The sequence below is a fragment of the Carcharhinus amblyrhynchos genome, chromosome 30, assembly GCF_965287045.1.
Source record: "Carcharhinus amblyrhynchos chromosome 30, sCarAmb.v2.hapA, whole genome shotgun sequence".
NCBI lineage: Eukaryota > Metazoa > Chordata > Chondrichthyes > Carcharhiniformes > Carcharhinidae > Carcharhinus > Carcharhinus amblyrhynchos.
In genome coordinates this window covers 32,948,190-32,969,687 of record NC_137353.1, presented here as the reverse complement: position 1 = coordinate 32,969,687, position 21,498 = coordinate 32,948,190, and the positions used below count along the sequence as shown (strand labels likewise).

General features: G+C 42.5%; 1 protein-coding gene across 1 annotated transcript in view; it reads left to right on the top strand.

Annotated features, from left to right (window-relative positions):
* Positions 1 to 21,498, top strand: part of hp1bp3 (heterochromatin protein 1, binding protein 3) — a 29,750-nt gene that overhangs the window by 192 nt on the left and 8,060 nt on the right. The window contains exons 2-9 of the mRNA XM_080215027.1: positions 3,365 to 3,455; positions 5,525 to 5,669; positions 8,841 to 8,994; positions 15,488 to 15,631; positions 16,917 to 17,000; positions 19,129 to 19,283; positions 20,098 to 20,188; positions 20,697 to 20,856. Of these exons, the coding sequence (XP_080071153.1) occupies positions 3,389 to 3,455; positions 5,525 to 5,669; positions 8,841 to 8,994; positions 15,488 to 15,631; positions 16,917 to 17,000; positions 19,129 to 19,283; positions 20,098 to 20,188; positions 20,697 to 20,856 (1,000 nt within the window). The 5' untranslated portion in view covers positions 3,365 to 3,388. The remainder of the gene's footprint in view (positions 1 to 3,364; positions 3,456 to 5,524; positions 5,670 to 8,840; positions 8,995 to 15,487; positions 15,632 to 16,916; positions 17,001 to 19,128; positions 19,284 to 20,097; positions 20,189 to 20,696; positions 20,857 to 21,498) is intronic.

Below are 21,498 nucleotides of genomic sequence, written 5' to 3'. Positions count from 1 at the left end.
GCGCCATTTTGTGGTTGGGATTTTTTTAAATAAAGATACCCGGGGGTAGGGGGGGGGGGGGTCTACACAGCCGCCACCCTGCGGGGGGATGGGGTGGGCTGTGACTGTGTATGCGCGGATGAGCCCGAGTTAGTTGCTGGGAGAGTGGTGATGTTGTGGGGGTGCGGGGGGGGTGGTTGTGTTGTGTGTGTATTTGTGTGGTGGGGGGGAGAGATGAATGAACGAGTTTGTTTGTTTGCTTTTGTCGAAGTGGAATGGGACTGAGCATGCGCCACTTGCAGGGACTGAGGAGGGAAACCCCATTTCATAAACATCGCCCCTCTTATTCCACCCCCCCCCCGCCCCATTCCCCTTTCTGCTCATTTTTCAACCCCCCCCTTCACACAATGTGCACACCTCCATACAAGCCCACCCTACCCTACCCCCCACCCATGGGGACTCCCCTTGCTCCCCATCCTATGTGCGCTCTTCTGCACCCCCCACCCTGCGCGCGCCCCTCCGTGCCCCCCACCCTGCGCGCGCCCCTCCGTGCCCCCCACCCTGCGCGCGCCCCTCCGTGCCCCCCACCCTGCGCGCGCCCCTCCGTGCCCCCCACCCTGCGCGCGCCCCTCCGTGCCCCCCACCCTGCGCGCGCCCCTCCGTGCCCCCCACCCTGCGCGCGCCCCTCCGTGCCCCCCACCCTGCGCGCGCCCCTCCGTGCCCCCCACCCTGCGCGCGCCCCTCCGTGCCTCCCATTGCTGCGCGCGCCCCTCCGCGCCCCCCACCCTGCGCGCGCCCCTCCGCGCCCCCCACCCTGCGCACGCTGCCCCTGTACACCGCGCGCACTTCTCCTCTGCCCCCTCCACTTCCTGTGCGTGCCCTCCCCAATTTCCCATTTCGCTGCTCTGCATTGGAAAATTTGGGTCAATCAAGTTGGTCAGGTCACAGATGTGTCAGGATTTCTTTCCAAAATACTTAAGTTGAGCTAGGTTTTTATGACAATTGTACATCTTCTTGCTCAATATCACTGATAACAGCTATTTACTTCTTGAACACCAAAACCTCTTATCAAAGTCTCACAAGTGGTATCCTCTGTGTCTAATCGTGATAAACTATCTCTTCGTCCTCTTCAGTCTGTCTGCAGCTTTTGACACAGTTGACCATTCCCTACAATGGTCTGCCCATTTTTGGTGTACCCCTACACAGATGATGCTCAACTCTGCCTCACTTCTACTACTTACTGTTGCTGATTCCTAAGCAGAAATCTTTCCAGACTAAATATTGGAATGTTCCTGCCCCAAAGCTAACTCCTTGATTATCTCGTGCATCCCTCTCTCCTCTCACTGCCAGTTGTCTTGAGACTGACCCAGACCTTTTGTAACTTTGGTGTCATAGTTGACCCCAAGATGGGCTATCATTAAGACTGCCTATTTTCTCCATCATACATGACCCAAAATCTGTCCCTTCCTCATCTTATCTATTCCTTTTAGGGATCCTTGTTACCATGACTCCATAATTTTTAGCTAATCCAAAACTGCTGCCTCGATCCCTACTCATGCCAGTTCCATTAACCTTGTGTTAGCCAGCTTAAATTGGCTTCCAGCTGAATAACACCTGAATTTAATAATTCAGATTCTTTTGTTTTGAAATTGTTCCTCGGCATCACTGCTCCCTATCTCTAACTTTACCAGTTCTACAATTGGCGAAGACAATAGTGCTCCTCCAATTGTGACCTCTTGCATATCCCAGTTTTAATCGTTCCACCGCTGGCAGCTGTACCTTTCAGCTACTGAAACCACAAACTCTGGATTTCTTTTGCAAATCTTTCCTCTTTTCAAATTTATTCCTTCAACTAAGCTTTTCATCATCTGCCACATTATGGGACTCGATGTTACATTTTGTTCAGCGATTGCTGTGTGGTGTCTTGGGACATTTTGTCAGTTATATATGATTACAGTTTGTTGTAAATTCAAATTCTCGATTCATAGAATCCCTGCAGTACAGAAGGAGGCCATTCAGCCCATCAAGTCTGCACCAACACAATCCCACCCAGGCCCTATCCCCTTAACCCCACTTATTTATCTTAGCTATTCCCCCGATACTGTGGGACAATTTAGCATGGCCAATCAACCTAAGCCGCACATCTTTGGAATGTTGGGAGGAAACCAGTGCATCCCGGAAGAAACCCATGCAGACATGGGGAGAATGTGCATACTCCACATAGACAGTAATCCAAGGCCAGAATGGAACCTGGGTTCCTGATGCTGTGAGGCAGCAGTGCTAACCACTGTGCCACCGTGCTACCAGCATGAGTTGTTTTGAGACTTGAATCCACGATCTCTGACGTGTACCAGTAGTCTAGCAACATCGCTATACTCCCGTAACCTCAGTAACTCAGAAGATTGAAGTAATTTGCAGAGTTTGTGCATGTTTTTTTACGTTGTATTAATTTGTTTGCCTGCTTTAGTAGTGGTGTTGTAGTGAATGTGTGTCATTTGCTGCAACTGGGCACACTCTTGTCAATTCCCACCAACTTTTAGTCTCTGAGGTGCTTAAGCTGCTTTTAACAGTGTTTTAAGACTTTCGGCAGGACAAAGCCAATGTCTCAAGTCTTTGAACTTTGCAATGTTACAATTGACATTTAAACGCTACTTTGTGTACTGGGTCTCATCTCTGTGTGATGACAAATATGGCCCTATGTTATAACTTTTAATTAATCTCAGTAACTTGAAGATTTCATCCAAATTTAGTGAGTGTGGAGCAATTTTTGAATTTGTTCTTTGGAATTTGTACTCGTATGAACCTAAAAAGATTTAATGCTAATCTCCAGTTGTAGAAATTGTTGCCTTGAAGAAACTAGGCAAACCTGCTATTTAACTGCACTCTGACGAAGCTATGTTTCTGTAGGCTTTTGAAAAGGTCAGTCTAAGCCTTCTTGAATTGATAACTTAATCTCATTATCATATCAAAAGACATGGATATCATTGTGTAGCTCAATCTGGCAATTGTCTTCAAATTCAATGTTTGATATATTTTTGTTAGACATCGATGAAGCAGCGAAGTGATTTTATGTTTATTGATTTTTCAGTAAGTATTATTTCCATTATTTTGACACTCTTTTGTTTTAAATCTTTCTCGTTCAGTCATAAAACTTCCAGTTGAACTTCTCTGCTCGTTACTGAAACTGGAGGTGTTGGACTTCCTGTGCAATAATAGCTGGTGCACACAAACTCACTAAACTGGCAGCTGTGGAGCCAAAGTGTGCCGGCTCTTTTGTCATTTTAATCAGTTCCCTGCTCGTAATTGTTAGTAAATTTTATTTTGCCAGGTGTGCATTTGGAATAGTACTTTGGCTTAATCTTATTTTCTACTGTCTTTTTAACAGATCATTGAGAATAACACTGCAGACATGCCTATTAGACGGAATGCTAGTCCTTCTGCACAGGAAACTCCTGTGAAAAACAAGCCTGCGGCAGGTACAAGTTCCACTGAAATCGTTGTGTGTGTGAGATCTGTTATGAATTATAGTCGGTGTATGTTACATTGGGACATTGTCCTTTTTAAGAAGTGAGTCACATGAGCACTGGTGACACCATTAGCCGGGTTCTGGGCCTTTAGTTTCAATCCTTTATGGAGCCTTGCTCTGAATAAAAACTCCTTGATCAGTATAGCAAACCATGAGTTGCATTATTTTTGGTTCTGACTATGGCCTGGAAAATTGCCCAGTACAGAAAGCTAACTATTGCCCATGGCATTACCATTGCTGAATCTCCATTTTTATCAACATCCTAAAGGTTGCCATTGACCAGAAATTGAACTGGACTAGCCAAAAAAAACTATGGTTGCAAGAGCAGATCAGAGGCTAGGTATCCTGTGACGAGCGACTTACCTTCTGACTTCCCAAAGCCTGTCTACCAGCTAAAAGACACAAGTTAGGAGTACAATGGGACACTCTCTGCTTGCATAGATGAGTGCAACTCCACCAACACTCAAGAAGCTCCATCCAGGGCAAAGTAGCTTGCTTGATTGGCACTCCTTCCACAAACATTCACTTCCTTCATTACCAATGAACAGTGGCGACAGTGTGTATCATCTACAAGCTGCACTGCAGGAGCTCACCATTTTCTTAGGCAGCACCTTCCAAATCCAAAACCACTACCATCTGGAGGGATAAGATCAGCAGACAGATGGATACAGGAGGGAAGTTCCTCTCCATGTCAACCACCATCCTGACTTGGAAATATATCACCATTCCTTCACTGTTGCTGGGTCAAAATTCTGGAGCTCCCTCCCTAACAGAAATGTGGGCATACCTACATCAGAGAGACTATAGTGGTTCAGGAAGGCAGCTCACCACCACCTTCTCAAGGGCAATTAGGGATAGGCAATAAATGTTGGCCTAGCCAGCAACATCACATCCCATAAAAAATGAATTGGGAAAAAATTACATTAATCGTTGAAGGGGCAGGGCATGCCATGTTGAGAGAGCAGTTAATGAAGCATATAATATTTTGGGCTTTATTATAGGGGCACGAAGTGCAAGAGTAAGGAGTCATGTTGAATTTGTATAAGATACTAATTGTACCTCGTCTGGAATACTGCACCCAGTTCTGGCTGCCATACTTGGAGGAGGATGTGTCGGCATTGGAGAGAATACAAAGGAGGTTCACAAGAATGATTGCTGGGATTAAAAAGAAACCGTAGCTGTGAGGATAGATTGGAGACTGTTTTTCTTGGAGAAACAAAGACAGACAGGCTTGATAGAGATATTTCAGATGCTGAGGGATATGGACAGGGTGAATCGTACACAGCTGATGCACTCAAGAACTAGAGGGCACAAATTCAAAATAAAAGCAAATTGTTGTATAATTGGCTAAAGGAGTGCAAGTGATGTGAGGCAAATTTTGTCACCCTGAGGGTGGTTGGAGTCTGGAACAAACTTCAGATGATGGAGGCAAGTTTGATCAAGGTATTTGAAAGGAAATTGAATTACTAGCTGGAAAAGAATATGCAAGATTACAGGGATAAGGCAGGAGAGTGGGACTAGATAGAGTGTCCTTTCAGAGAGCCAGTGCAGACTTGATGGACCAAATGGCCTCCTTGTGTAAAGACTCTGTGACATTATACTTTTGTTCAGAGTTGAGCCCCTCTCTGGTTTAAGATGATAGTTAACCGAAAGGTATATTGTGCAAATGTTATCTGGAATTATTAACTATTACCAAGAAAATGACCTAATTGATGTAAATTGAAGCTAGCTAGCAATAGGATGCTAATTCTCCACTAATAAACTGCAAAGTAATAGCTAGTTAAATTGCAACTGTATCCCAGCATTGGAAAGAATGACCTTTAAGCATTGGCTCTGCCCAACCATTCATAAATGCTCTGGACTTAAATGTGGGTTGTGTGCAGATGGCAGTCTGCATCGGGGAAACATAATTTTAGCTTATTTCGGAGACTCTTAACTCTGGTGTTCAGTCCTGATATTTGTCAGATACCGTGCTCGGATTTCACATTCTTGCAGAATAACTGCCTCTTTCTCTATAAGATGCTGATGTGACTTCCGAAGAATCTGTGTCAGCAGAGGAGGAACCAGAAAATGACACTTCAGCCCAGGAGGAGGAAAAGAAAGAAGCAGAAAAAAGTGGTGATGAAGAGAAAGAAACCAAACCTTCAGAGGAGCCTAAAAAGGAGTAAGTGGTTCTGTGGCTATTGAAAAAAATGTACAGATTCAAATTGTGATCGTAACATAATCACAGTTATTAGGAACTTGCAATACAGAGTTTGATCACTATTGTAGCCATGATCAGTTTTAGGTTTAACAGAAGTGTCTTTATTTTTCAATGACTGTACTACAGTTTTCCTCAATCCAACATTTTTGCAAAACAGCTCTGCTAATGTAGTTTTTCATACTCCTCTATCTAAATGGGTAGTTTGGAGTGAGCGCAAAAGACTAAGAAACAAAGTCAGGGCAAAATACAGAATGGAGCAAACAAAAACCAGCAGAGCAAGAGGATACAAAGATTAGAGGGAGGAGACAGAAAAATGGGATTTTGCAAAATCTGCCACTGAGAGCATTGATTTTACATGGGCAGCAAAGGCTGAATAACTCTCGCTTCTAAAGCAGCCAAGAAGAGAACTCAAAGTACAATATTTAAACGTTGGACACTGAGCATGTAGGACACCCAAACAGAATGTGCTTTTCAGGAGAGAGGAGATGGCTGCGTCATTTTCAGGAACTGCATATGTACATTACCAGTACTATCACTCTCCTTCCTGACCCCAGCACCCACATATGAAAAGTTATTATGTATCAGTTGAACATGGTTATTTGTAAATTAAAACTTGTTTTCAGGCCAACTTGTGATGGCCACTGATCAATTCAAAACACTGATATGGGCTTCAAACCTGTAAAAACTAAAGCTGCTGGGATGCTGCATATCCTCATCAACTGCAGCAGGCTATAGGGGGACTCAGATTAAAACAGTAATTATATTTGTTGTGCTATTCTACAGTGAATCTACTGCCTGAGCTAAGATGTAGCAGTCTCACCTCTTGAACAGAAAATTGTCCCTTTGAGCACAATGTCACATATTTTGGGTTGTACTCTGACTGTCAGCCAGTTTCAGAAGTTCTGTAATGTTGATATCATTCCATTCAGGTGTTGAATCAAGTCCTCCACTTGCCTGTTCCTATGGTGTAATGGACATAATGCCATGGGATACTTCATGGGTTCTCCCAAAGTTCTGATCAAGTGATAATCCTTGTCAATGAAGTTAATAATTTGATAAACATAAAGAGAGTTCGATGAATCATTCAAAAGACATCTACCTGGGCAGTGTGCAAAATTGCCTGTGTATGTCCTGTAAACAAAAGCAGGGCAAATACAAACAGGTCAATTACCATCTCATCAAGTGACAGTTACTCAGCAATAATCTGCTCACTGACACTTAGTTTGGCTTCTGCCAGGGTCACTCAGCTCCTGACCTCTTTACAGCCTTGGTCCAAACATGGACAAAAGAGCTGAACTCTATTCATGATTGGCTTAGCTGTAGGAGATAGAGGGTGATGACAGATGGATGCTTCAGTGACTGGAGGCCAGCGACCAGTGGTGTACCATAGAGATCTGTGCTGAACCCCCTATTGTACGTAATTTATATAAATGACCCAGATTACTATGTGGGGATTAGAATCAGTAATCAGTAAGTTTGCTTATGGCACAAAGATTGGCCAGGTGGTTAACAGTAAGGTTGTGTCCTGGGTTACAGGAAGATATAGATGAGATGGTCAATGGCATGTAAGTGGCAGATGGAATGTAACACTGTAAAGCGTGAGATAATACACTTTGGAAGGAGTAATTTGACAAGGAAGTGTACTGTGAAAGATCTGACACCAAGAAATTCCAAAGAACAAATGAAGCTTGGCGTGTTTGTCCATAGATCTCTGAAGGTGGAAAGGCAGGTTAATAGGATGGTAAAAAAGGCATTCGACATACTTGCCTTTATCAATTAATGTATAGATTACAAAAGTAGAGAGATCATGGTGGAATTATACAGAACTTTGGTGAGGCCACAGCTGGAGTAATGTGTGCTGCTTTGGTCACCATATTATAGGAAGGATGTGATCACACTGGAAGGGGAACAGGAGAGATTCAGCAGGCTGTTGCCTTTGCTGGAACATTTAAGTTATGAATAGGCTTGGGTTGTTTTCTTTGGAGCAGAGAAAACTGAAGGGCAATCTCATTGAGATGCTCAAGATTATGAGGGACATGAACAGGGTGAATAGGGAGCAGCTGTTCCCCTTAGTTGAAGGGTCAGTTACAAGGGAACACAAATTAAAAGTGAGGGGTGGGAGGTTTTAAGGGATGTGAGGAAAGGTTTTTTCCCCCAAGAGGGTGGTGACAGTCTGGAATGCACTATCTGGGAGAGTGGTGGAGGAGGGATGTCTCATAAAAAGTATCTGGCTGAGCGCTTGGCATGCCATAACATTGAAAGCTATGGGCCAAGTGCTGGGAAGTGGGATTAGGTGGGCAGGTCAGCACCTTTCATGCATCGGTGCAGACTCGATGGGCCGAAGGGCCTCTTCTGCACTGTAGTATTCTGTAATTCAAGGTGCAGCAGCCCTTTTGACATCAGTGCAGCATTTATTAAATGAGTGTGATGTCAAGGAGTGCTAACAGTATTGAAGCCAATGAGAATTGGTGGGGACACTTCACTGGTTGGAGGCATACCGAGCACAAAGGTAGATGGTTGTGGTTTTTGGAGATTAATCATCTCAGTGCCAGGACATCACTCCAGGAGTTCCTCACCTTAGGCTAGCATCATAGGCCCAACCATGCACCTCCTTCACATTCCTTTTATCATGACGTCAAATATGGGGATCTTTGCTGCACAATGTTCAGCACTATTCGCTACTCCTCCGATACTGAAGTAGTTCGTACCTATGCAGCAAGACCTGGACAGCTTGGGCTAATAAGTGGAGCAACATTCGTGCCACACAAGTGCCAGGTAATGACTGTCTCCAACAAGGGAAAATCCAACCATATGCACCTGACATTCAATGGCATTACCTTTGCTAAATTCCCCCAGTACCTAGGGGTTGCCATTTGTCAGAAGCGGAATTGGATCAGCCATACTGTGGCTGCAACAGCAGGTCAGAGACCGGGAATTCTGTGGCTAATGGAGTTGACCTCCAAAATCAAGAGCAACTATGGATGGGTAATAAATGCTGGCCTGGCCAGTAATGCTCAACCTATGAAAGCATAAATTTAAGAAAAATATCCATTAAGATTTTATGTAAATGAGATATAGTTTCTGAGAGAATAGTGAGAAGCATTAAATCTTTGTGATTTGTGACCATGACAGAGAAAAGGAGCCAACCAAGGATAAGAAGATTAAGAAGACCATTCCATCTTGGGCTACATTGTCAGCCAGTCAACTGGCTCGAGTGCAGAAAAATTCTCAGATCGGTAGTACTGCACGACCAAAAATGGATGCCATTGTCATAGAAGCTATTAAGGTAAAGTAGAAAATCTTTTCCAGGTGTTATAAGCTACTCAGCAACTTTCATTAAGTATTACCAAATTTTAAGCAACTGGTATCTGTTCATTATTTTTGCTTGATATTTAAATCATAGAAAAATAAACATTGGTAAAGCTACATTTGTTAAAGCCCACATTCTGTTGCTTGTCACTCTCACAACTATGTTAATCAACAAGTGTCGACACTTTGATCTCTTAAGTCAGTCTGTCATGAATTTTAAACCTTGGGGGTTTGAACACATGATCCAACATGTTGAGGTAGAGGATTTTAGGGAAGAAGCCTGGAGCCTAAGTGGCTAAAAGCACCATTGTCAATAATGGGCTGAGGGGGCTGAGTAAAAGAGCAGCTAGAATAACAACATTTGGGCTGCTGTTTTAGGGATAGCAGAAATTATAGCAAGCGTGAGGTTATCCACTTTGGCAGAAATAATAGTAGGAGGGATTATTATTTAAAAGGCGAAAAGCTGCAGCATGCTATGGTGCAGCGGGACAAACAACAAAGAACAACCCCGCACGGGAAACAGACCCTTCAGCCCCACGAGCCCGCGCCACCGCATCTTCCTACACCTACCCTGCCCTGTGTGTATGTGAATGGAACCCCTAATGTAGCCAGATTCAGGGGAGAATAGTGTCAATTTGGTACACCAATCAGCCTAAGAGCACATCTTTGGGGTGTGGGAGGAAACCGGAGCGCCCGGAGGAAACCCACGCAACCACAGGGAGAATGTGCAAACTCCCACAGACACAGGCCCAAATCCACATATCTGCACAGCTAGCAGTGATAGTCACTGAGCTGTTGCGGTGCCCTGGGGGTCCTTGTGCACGAGTCGCAAAAACCCAGTCTGCAGGTGATCGAGAAGGCGAATGGAATGTTGGCCTTTATAGCGAGGGGGTTGGAATATAAAAGTAGGGAGGTCTTGCTGCAACTGTACAGGGCACTGGTGAGGCCGCAGCTGGAGTACTGTGTACAGTTTTGGTCGCCGCACTTGCACAAGGATATTTTGGCTGTGGAGGGAGTGCAGAGGAGGTTCACTAGGCTGATACCGGAGATGAGGGGGTTGGACTATGAAGAGAGACTAAATAGACTGGGTCTGTACTCGTTGGAGTTTAGAAGGCTAAGGGGGGATCTTAGAGACGTATAAGATAATGAAGGGGATAGATAGGGTAGAGGTAAAGAGATTCTTCCCACTTAGAAAGGATAGCAGGACTAGAGGGCACAGCCTCAAGATAAGGGGGAGGGGGGGCAGTTTAGATCAGAGTTGAGGAGGAACTTGTTCACTCAAAGGGTGGTGACTCTCTGGAATTCTCTGCACATTGAAGTGGTGGAGGCTACCTTGCTGAATATATTTAAGTCATGGGTAGATAGGTTTCTGATAGGCAGGGGAATTAAGGGTTATGGGGAGAAAGCGGGAAAGTGCAGCTGATCTACTTCAGATCAGGCATGATCTTATGGAATGGCGGGGTAGGCTCGAAGGGCTAGATGGCCTACTCCTGCTCCTATTTCTTATATTCTTATAGCGATTGGTTTTAATGATACTATGATGAGATTTAAATGCAAGGGGAAGAATTTTAAATTTAGGTGTTGAAGGACTGTTCATCGAGAATTAGGCAACAGGTAAGCAGGATGTAGTGACAGATGAGATACAAGTAGTTGAGCTGTGAAGTTTATGGTATGTAGAAGATACTTCCAGAAGAACATTCGAATAATCAAGTCTACAAGTGTGAAGTGACATACATGAGGGTTTGCAGCAACAGTTGACAGAGAAAGACAGTTGATTGTGGAAGCAGTGGTCTTTGAGTTCGACAGAATATGCGGTTGGAAGTTGAATTCGTTGTTGAGCAGGTTGCTGAAATTGTGAACAGTCTGGTTGAGCCGGGGCAGTGACTAAGGAGGGTTGGATTTGATGGCAAGAGTAGAGTGTGATAGATCAAAGACAATGGTCTCGTCAATAATTAAAACATTTTACAAAAATATACTTAAAGTTGTTGCTGAAGGTTGATAATGTGTTTGCTTCCCTTGTGTCTATGCAAAGTTATTTAAATATTGTCTATACCATCATTAGGCAACTCAGGCTCAACCCTCTTTTGTTACTTTCAACTTGTCTTTGTTCGATGAAATAAGACTTGAATTTATATAGCAATTTCACATACTCTATAAATAGCAAAGCACCTTACAACCAATGGTATATATTGTTACTAGTACAATGTTGGAAAATGCAACACCAGTTAACACACACAAACAGCAATGAGATCAATATCCAGATAAACTATTCTAGAGGTGGAGTTGAAGGATAAATGTTGGCCAGCGTACTGGGAAATCTCCCTGGTTCTGTTAGGAGTGCCTTTGACAGAGCAACAACCATAGAATATTACAGCATAGATATAGGTCTTTTGGTCCTTCTTGGTTGTGCTGAACCATTTTTCTGCCTACTCCCACTGACCTGCACCTGGACCATATCCCTCCACACCCCTCTCATCCATGTACCTGTCCAAGTTTTTCTTAAATGTTAAAAGTGAACCCGCATTCACCACTCCCACCACTCTGTGTGAAGAAGCCCCTCCTAATATTCCCTTTAAACTTTTCCCCCTTCACCCTTAATTTGTGTCCTCTGGTTCTTTTCTCCCCTAGCCTCAGTGGAAAAAGCCTGCTCGCATTCACTCTATCTATACCCATCATAATTTTATACACCTCTATCAAATCTCCCCTTATTCTTCTACTCTTCAGGGAATAAAGTCCTAACCTATTCAACTTTCCCTGTAACTCAGTTTCTCAAGTCCCGGCAACATCCTTGTAAAGCTTCTCTGCACTCTTTCAACCTTATTAATATCCTTCCTGTAAGTAGGTAGCCAAAACTGTACACAATATATTCGGCCTCACCAATGTCTTATACAACCTCACCATAACATTCCAACTCTTATACTCAATAATTTATAAAGACTAATGTTCCAAAAGCACTCTTTACGACCCTGTCTACCTGTGACGCCACTTTTAGGGAATTATGTATCTGTATTCCCAAATCCCTCTGTTCTACTGCACTCTTCAGTGTCCTACCATTTACCTTGTATGTTCTACCTTGGTTTGTCCTTCCAAAGTGCAATACCTCACACTTGTCTGCATTAAACTCCATCTGCCATTTTTCAGCTCATTTTTCTAGCTGGTCCAAATCACTCTGCAAGCTTTGAAAACCATTCTCACTGTCCACTACACCTCCAATCTTTGTACCATCAGCAAATTTGCTGATCCAATTTACCACATTATCATCCAAATCATTGATATAGATGACAAATAACAACAGACCCAGCACTGATCCCTGTGGCACACCACTAGTCACAGGTCTCCACTCAGAGAAGCAATCCTATACTACCACTCTCTGGTTTCTTCCATTGAGCCAGTGTCTAATCCAATTTATTACCTCTCCATGTATACCTAGCGACTGAACCTTCCTAACTAACCTCCCATGCGGGACCTTGTCAGAGGCCTTCCTCATGTATACAATGTACACTGCTTTTCCTTTATCGACTTTCCCGTTAACCTCCTCGAAAAACTCTAATAGATTAGTCAAACTTGACCTACCACACACAAAGCCATTTTGACTCTCCCTTATAAGCCCCTGTCTATCTAAATATTTGTAGATCCTATCTCTTAGTACTCCTTCCAATAATTTGCCTACTACTGATGTGAAACATACTGGCCTATAATTTCCCGGATTACTTTTTGAGTCTTTTTGAAACAACGGAACAACATGAGCCATTCTCCAATCATCTGGCACCTTACCCGTGGATACCGACATTTTAAATATATCTGCCAGGGCCCCTGCAATTTCAACACTAGTCTCCTTCAAGGTCCGAGGGAATACCCTGTCCAGTCCTGGGAATTTATCTACTCTGATTTGCCTCAAGACAGCAAGCACCTCCTCCCCTTTAATCTGTATAGGTTCCAAGACTTCCCTACTTGTTTGCCTTATTTCCATAGACCCCACGCCAGTTTCCTTAGTAAATATGGATGCAAAAAACCCACTTAATATCTCCCCCATTTCTTTTGGTTCCATACATAGCCGACCACTCTGAAGACTAATTTTATCACTTACTATCCTTTTGCTCTTAATATACCTGTAGAAGCTCATAGGATTATCCTTCACCTTGACTGCCAAAGCAACCTCATGTCTTTTTTTAGCCCTTCTGATTTCTTAAGTAGTTTCTTGCACTTTTATTTGCATCTTATTTGCTCCCTGTTGCCTATACATGTCATACATCTCTCTCTTCTTTATCAGAGTTCCAATATCCCTCGACAACCAAGGTTCCTTATTCATTTTGCCTTTAATCCTGACAGGAACATTCAAACTCTGCACTTTCAAGATTTCTCCTTTGAAGGCCTTCCGCTTACCAGTCACATCATTGCCAGAGGACAGCCTGTCCCACTCTGCGCTTTCTAGATCCTTTCTCATCAAATTTGGCCTTTTTCCAGTTTAGAACCTCAACCCGAGGACCAGATGTATCTTTATCCATGATCAAGATGAAACTAATGGCGTTATGATCCCTGGAACCAAAGTGTTCCCCTACACACACTTCCATCACTTGCCCTAACTCATTTCCTAATAGGAGATCTAATGTTGCATCCTCTCTAATTGGCATCTCTATATATTGATTTAGAAAATTTTCCTGAACACATTTTACAAACTCTAACCCATTAGACCTTTAACAGTATGGGGGTCCCAATCTATATGTGGAAAATTAAAATCCCCTGCTATCACAACTTTATGTTTCCTGTGGTTGTCTGCTATCTCTCTGCAGATTTGCTCCTCCAATTCTCACTGACTATTGGGTGGTCTATGATACAATCCCATTAATGTGGTCATACCTTTCCTGTTTCTCAGCTCCACTCATATGGCCTCAGTAGAAAGCCCTCTAATCTGTCCTGCCTGAGCACTGCTTTAACATTTTCGCTGATTAGCAATGTCACCCTCCCACTCTTCATCACCCTTCTTCTATCACGTCTGAAACATCGGAACCCTGGAACATTGAGCTGCCGGTCCTGCTCCTCCTGTAGCCAAATTTTCACTCATGGCTATAATGTCGTAATTCCATGTGTCAGTCCACACCCTCAGCTCGTCTGCCTTCCCAAAATACTTCTGGCATTGAAATCGACACACCTCAGAAGATTATTACCACCGCACACAACCCTTCTATTTGTGATTTTGCATGAACTATTAACATCATTTATTTTCACTCCTGCTGGTTCCCATCCCCCTGCAAATCTAGTTTAAACCCTCCCCAATAACACTAGCAAACCTCCTTGCAAGTATATTGGTCTCCTTGTAGTTCAGGTGTAACCCGTCTATCTTGTACAGGCCCCACCTGCCCCAGAAGAGGTCCCAATGATCTAGAAATCTGAAACCCTGCCCCCTACACCAGTTCCTCAGCCACATGTTCATTTGCCCAAGCATCCTACTCTTACACTCACTGGCATGTGGCACAGGTAGCAATCCTGAGAATACTATCCTCGGAGTCCTGCTTTTTAACTCTCTATAGCCACTCTTCAGGACCTCCTCACTCTTCCTTCCTACGTCATTGGTACCGATGTATACCATGACATCTGGCTGATCACCCTCCCACTTCAGAATGCTGTGCACTTGATCAGAGACATCCCCGACCTTGGCACCCGGGAGGCAACAAACCATCCGGGAGTCTGTTCTGCATCTCTGACTGTTGAGTCCTCTATGACTACTGCTCTCCTCTTCTTCCACCCTCCCTTCTGCGCTGCAGAACCAAACTCAGTTCCAGAGATCCGACTGCCGCAGCTTGTCTCAGGTAAGGCATCCCCCACAACAGTATCCAAATCGGTATACCTGTTGTGGAGGGGAATGGCCACAGGGGAACCCTGCTGTGCCTGCCCTTTTCCCCTTCCCTTGCTTGACAGTAACCCAATTACCTGTGCTCTGTGCCTTTAGCGTAACTACTTCCCTGAAGCTGCTATACTCCCTGCACTGAAGTAGTCTCAATTTTGTGCTCAAGTCTTTTAACTGGGTTTGAAACCATGGCCTTCTGGCTCTTGTGAGAATGCTATTCTAAGCATTATCTTGAAGAATAAAACTCGCTGTCAAGCAACTGATGCAGCTCCAAAATTAGGAATTCACTACAGCCCTGGGCACAGGTCAGCTGTAGCATTCTGATTGGTACCTTGGACTTTGCAGATTGTATAGGAGTGACAGCAATTCTTTACAATATTATTGCTTATTAATTGGTATCTGAATGCTGGCTCATGATCTATAATCTCAAATGTTTAAAGTGTGGGACGTATTTCTGTAGGATATCATGAGTCATTGGTGGTAATTGCCAGCAGTCAAGTTAGTAGTTTGTTTGAAATCGAATGTCTTCATTGTAAAATGACAATTGTAGTGAATTGCTTCAGTCCAGTAAATCACCTGCTAAACAGGAAGTATTTTGAAATACTTAGTGTCTCTCTCTCTTCAGGCTTGTTTTCAGAAGTCTGGTGCTTCTGTTGTTGCCATAAGAAAATACATCATTAACAAGTATCCATCACTGGAATTAGAGCGCAGAGGATATATACTAAAACAAGCCTTAAAACGGGAGATACAACGCGGAGCTATTAAACAGGTAAATGTTAGATTATTTTATGTAAAACCGTCTTCCTCCTCTTCCAATCTCTGTATCAATGAAGTAGAATGTAGACACTATGAGATGAATAGGACTGGATTCCAATTTGATAATACATAATAGATGAAGAAATTTAAATGCGCCTTGGAAAGATGGAATCATTTTAAACTTTTTCTCGTTTTTCTTTTTATATTTCTTTCTCCATCATCCTCTCTTTCCAGAATATGAGGTAATCTTGCCACTTTATAGATCATTGGCAAGTGGAGTTTGTGGGCATTCTGCTGCCACAGTACAACTATTGAGAAAATGATTGAAGGGCTGAAGGGACTGGATTCTGAGGAGTAATTATGTAAATTGCATCGTGGGACTTGCTGCAAAAGAGATGGTTGAGAGGCTGTACAAGCTCAATATTTGAGATTCTAGAGAAGTGAGTTAATGGAGACAAATGACGAGCTATTTCATCTTGTCAGGAACAGCAGAATCTGAGGAAATGCCAGTCGGTGCAGGGAACTAAATGCAAAACTAATCTATGGAAATGTTTTAGTGAGCAAGTAGTCAGTCTGTGGAGCATGCTCCTAAGCCAGATGGTGGAAGCTGCCAGCATTGATTGATTTAAATGCAAGTTGGGTTTCTTGCATAAAATAATATTCTGGGATGCAATTTATGACTAATTTGAGATGTGACAAGTGTAACATGCTTGGGAGTAAAGAGGTACAGTAACCTATTCTCTCAGTTCTTTTGGGTTTTCCTTGCCTCCAACCAGGGTCTGTGTAGACTATTTGTTAGAGATTGTTGCTGTGATTAATCAAAACCTCCATAATCTCTTATACTTTACAATTACCAAGGTGAAGTGGATGAATATTAGTGTGCTAATTCTTGTATCCTATTTTTCTTGCTGGCTCACCCACTACTCAGGAGATCATATTTGAATCTGATATATTGAAGCTTTGTTCTGTGTCCAGCCAGTGCTGTGCTTGACTTCAGCAAGCTTGGTAGTACAAGCTTTCCACTGTCAGCAGGGGTATCTGTCATTACGCTGCAAAGTCTGAATTTCCATGAAATCTTTATTGAGATGCTCAGATAGTGACTCCAATGTGTTTTGTTTTGTGAAATGTCACAAATATTCGTGGGGAATTTTCCACTTACTGTGCTGAGCAAAAACAATTTTTTGCCAGATAGTAGAATATTCAAGTGCAGAATGGTGTTAGTATTGAGCTTGTTTGAACTAGTTCACAGTATGCTATCTGCATGTAATGTGCAGTAATCTTGCATTTGCCCTTTTCAGGTGAAGGGAAAAGGTGCTTCGGGGAGTTTTGTGGTGGTTGCAAATGCAGGAAAACAAACAAATAAATCAAAACAGGATAAAAAGGTAAATAAGTGCTTGCAACTGGTATACCAGCGGAATTGACAATGTTTTGCATGCCCATTTTTCTACCACAATGGCTAACACCTATTGCATTGTTCATTGGGTCAGCAGTGCAGCTGTATTGTTTAGCAAGTGCTGAGCCTGACCTATCTCAAGACAAATGCTGTAGTAATATCTGTGAGGAAAGTAGTCACACTAGGCAAATCCAAGAAGGTGTAATGTTGCTGGCTCCAGGTTCCCTTAAGTGCGTTTGTATCTATAAAGTACTGGTGGGCAATTCTCTAATCCCGCTGCGCTGATTTTTTTTTTTAGTATGGTGAGGTGGGAGATTTCAGTGGGACCAGATTAGCACGATCAGCGCTGGGTGTTCGGCCCTCAGCAGCGCCATCAGCTCCACAAAGGAAATAGGCCCAGAGCTGCATAGTGCAGGCATGTAGTAATTATAGTATCATTTAAATATAATTAGCGGGCCAGGGACTGAAGTCTCTGGGCCCATAAGCCTCTTAAACCACCACCACACCGCCCCCCCACCACCACCACCACCCTCCTTCAAGGAGTATTTTGGAATGCTGGCAGACAGGGGCCACTGTACATGTACTGATCTCAGGTGCTGCCAGTGTCTCTGGCAGGGATAGCCCTTCCAACTGATTTCCAAAATGATTCATGCTAGTGCACTCTGCAGTGTGCAGAGCATGGGAGATTCTTCTCTGAACTCCCACTGAAGAAAAGCAGTGTGATTTACTCCAATTTTCACGTGAATGCATTACTTAGAATTTATTTTGTGATAATTGCCCTCTGGACTATGTGGTGGTAATGATTATGAAATTGTCAGCATTCATCGTCATTACTCCAGAGAACCTGACTGTGACTTTAGGAGTTTGCATAAGCACCGAGTAATGTGGAAAGTTAGAAGTTTCTGTTGGTGATTCTGCTTTGTTAGCAGATGTACTGTTAAGGGAGTCCCAGAAAGCAAGCTATGAAGGTGAAAACTTCCACTCTTACACTTTAAAAAGCCTTGAAAAAAATAACACTTTGTTGAATGAGGTATAACTAGGTTTTTACCTTGGCTGCTTACCCTGCCATCTGACAGTAGTGACACCTAAAAATACCATTGACTTGGTGCCAGATTTAAACTGCCGTCGGGAAAATGAAAACCATGACGTTTTGTTGTTGACTGGAAAATACAGCCCAGCATATTGGAAACCTGGAAAATGTTAGGCAAGCAAGAATTGTTTGGGATCAAAGGGCATGGACAGGTCTGCAGTATTTCATGTTTAAGATAATTGGGCCGTTCGTATTTTGTTTATGCTGATACAAGCAAAAGAATTGAAAAGTATACCAAGCAAACAGGAATGAGGCAAAGGTTTTTATGAAATATGTGCTTTCTCAGATCTGTTGTTTCCCTAATGAGCTGGTACATTTTCATTGAAGCATTTACTGGTCCTGATATTGGTGCCTGAATATTTCTACATGCTTAGCTTTTTAAGTATTCCAATCTTGCACCTATTCTTGACAGTCATATATTCATGTAGTGAGGATTTCCATCATTCCAATTTAAAAGGATGTGAAATTTCATTGTGAACAGAATGAACAACTAATGGTTTCATTACTGTGTACTCAGTCCTGCTAAAGTTCAGACCTTAGCCTAACTGAAGATTTCAAGACGTCTGGAGTTTTTGAGAGCTACTGCTTGAATGTTGGTATCTATTTAGAGGTGATAACTGGTTGTGGCTTTTTGAACAACACTTCAATTATATTTTGGTATAGTTTCCTGTTATGTTCAGCAGTCTAGGATTCCTGGGAGATTTTAACTGAGAGATTTTGGTGATCTTCACATTACAAATGGATGTCCCGTTGGCATTAGCAGTTTTTCTTTAGTTTTTTTGGTTTGTTTTTCAAAATCTTTTTGGCCAGAATCCTCCATGATTCAGCAAATAGACGTATTGATAACTTTTTTCAGTTTTCAGTACATCCATATGCTTTTCCAGTTGGAGTAGGATCTTGATCACCTCAAAACTTGGAAATAATACCTCTACACCGAAAACATAATATGGACTGTACAGGACGTAAGTGTTTTTTTTACAAACAAATGTTCTTATTTTTGATGAAGCCTAGTATTCTTTTTGTGTAGAAAACCACTTCATCTGGACCAATGGAGCAGCCAATAAAACTGGAGGATGCTCTTCCACTGGCATTCACAAAGCTGTGTGAACCTAAAGAGGCATCATACAGTCTTATCAAGAAGTATCTTCTTCAGTATTATCCCAAACTGAATGCTGAGAGCAGGTATGAAAGTAAAACTTCCTGTTGGCGTACTTGCCCAAGGCTGCAACGAATGTGAAGTACGCAAATTTTTTGCTTTGAAAATGGGCCAATTCTTTACCATGATCTGGTCTTCATTCTCAAAAATCGGTCACTAAAGATATGAAAGTCATCTAGTTGCTGAAGTGATGTAACCAGGTCGATTTCTTAAATTGTTGGAAAACTATTAGTTTTGGCAAATTTAACTGAACTTCAGAAATGTGGATTTTGCCCCAAAATGGAATGTAGGTCAGCAAAGTGACTGAGGAGGAATAAGCTACAATTTAAATGTGTAATATTAGTAAACATAGAGGACAGCAAATGTTGGGATGGGAAAGAAGAGGTGGAGCAACAGTGATGTTTGTGTATTACTAAAAAATACTTTGGCCAATGGGTACAAGGAGCAATGATCAAATCGAGAGCTTTCAAACTCTTCACCTCTCCCCTTCATCCTCATTATTTCTGCTCCTTGTTCTACTCTCTTCCCTGCCTGCCCAGCCATCTGGCCTTTTCTTCTTCCTATCAGACTCTCTTTTCAGGGGATAGAAATCAAGCAGTTAATGACCAAGAATAATGCCTATACATGTTAGTTCTGTTGCATTTTTGGCACAAGCGTTTTCTCAGAAATCTGCATTTTTTCAAATACATAGTAGACTGGTCAGCAAATTCATTGTCATTGCAAGGCATTATGTTTCTGGATGTGGCTAGCATGTCTCTTAGTCACCTTTTTTGAGAATTTGAGTTGTACTGTTTATCATTTCCCACACCGAAAATGCTTTGATTGTGTGCTTGGTTGCAGGCCCTATTTGCTCAAACAGGCTTTGCAAAGAGCTGTGGATAAAGGTCAGCTGGAGCAGATCACTGGCAAGGGAGCATCAGGCACATTCCAGGTAAGTAGTCAGTGAAATGTGCATACTCAGGAGCTCTTTGGGTCTAGTTTGTGTGACTGCCAGTTTGGGATGAATGCATGACCCTGCTGCATTTAAATGGATTTTTGTCCTACCTCTGGTAGGTGTTTAGAAGTCGCACTGATTATTTTGCCCTGTTGGTTGGAATTTTTTTAACTGGAGTAAGTCAATGAAGACTAGCATGCTGGCAGCATTTGTTTAGTTATCTAATATTCTAATTGTTAGCTCCCATGGCAGTTTTTGATTTGAGCACAAGATGGAGCACTTTACAATAGTGATCCACCTGAAGGAAATGAACATTTGCAGTTGCATCTTTTTAGTTGCATGAACTCAGTTTCTAAGCTGTAAGGAGAAGTCTGCATTTTGGCTGCATCTGCAGTACAGTGTCAAAACTTGATGGTTGCGCTAATTGTTTATTTGTGAAAATAAAAGAATATGGATCCTAGAGACTAAGATTGCATACGCTGTTTTAAATCTTCCCCCGTTGCAGCTCAAAAGGGCTGGAGATAAGCCATTGCTAAGTGGAGGTCCATTTGAGGATGCAATCCTTAGTGCCATAACTGCCATGAATGAACCTAAAACCTGCTCAACAACAGCTCTTAAAAAATATGTCTCGGAGAAAGTTCCTGCAACAAATTCTAATTTCCAGAGTAAGTCATTCACCATCTCTAACATCTATAACTTGTATTATTTCAGTAAAAATGTTTTTCTATAATTTATTGCCTATGAGATCAACTTGCTATCTGAAAGCTGATTGCTTAATTGGGAAAACAATTTCCTGGATGTTGCTGCTACCTGGGGAGTTGTTAATTTGCAGTTTTACCCAGAGTGTGTTTTGCCCTGTTGAAATTTATATCAAAATATCCTTTACAGTTAAATTGCATTCTTGATATATTTTTACCCCTACTTCTAATTTTCAAAGGTACACTTGTATATCTTTTCCCTTCATCCACAGCAAACCCCCCACAACATGCTCCTGGAAGAGACAGAACAAAAATACTCACGTAGCCAATTCAGAATACCAGGACCAGAAATTTACCTCCAACTCCTAAATGGTAATCAGACAAGTCCCAGGAAAACCCAACTTATCAATAGTCCAAAATCACTCCTCCTGCTTAGATTTTTTTCTGAAAAAAGGTGCAATGTCTTCAGTACAAGAATAGCAAGGAAAAGATCTTCATTCCCACCTCATTGAGATATTGTTTATTCCACAGTTCCCTTTCCCTCTGACTAAAATAACTATTTTGTGCACCCATTCACCTCAATCTTCTGGGCTCCATCACATTAAACCC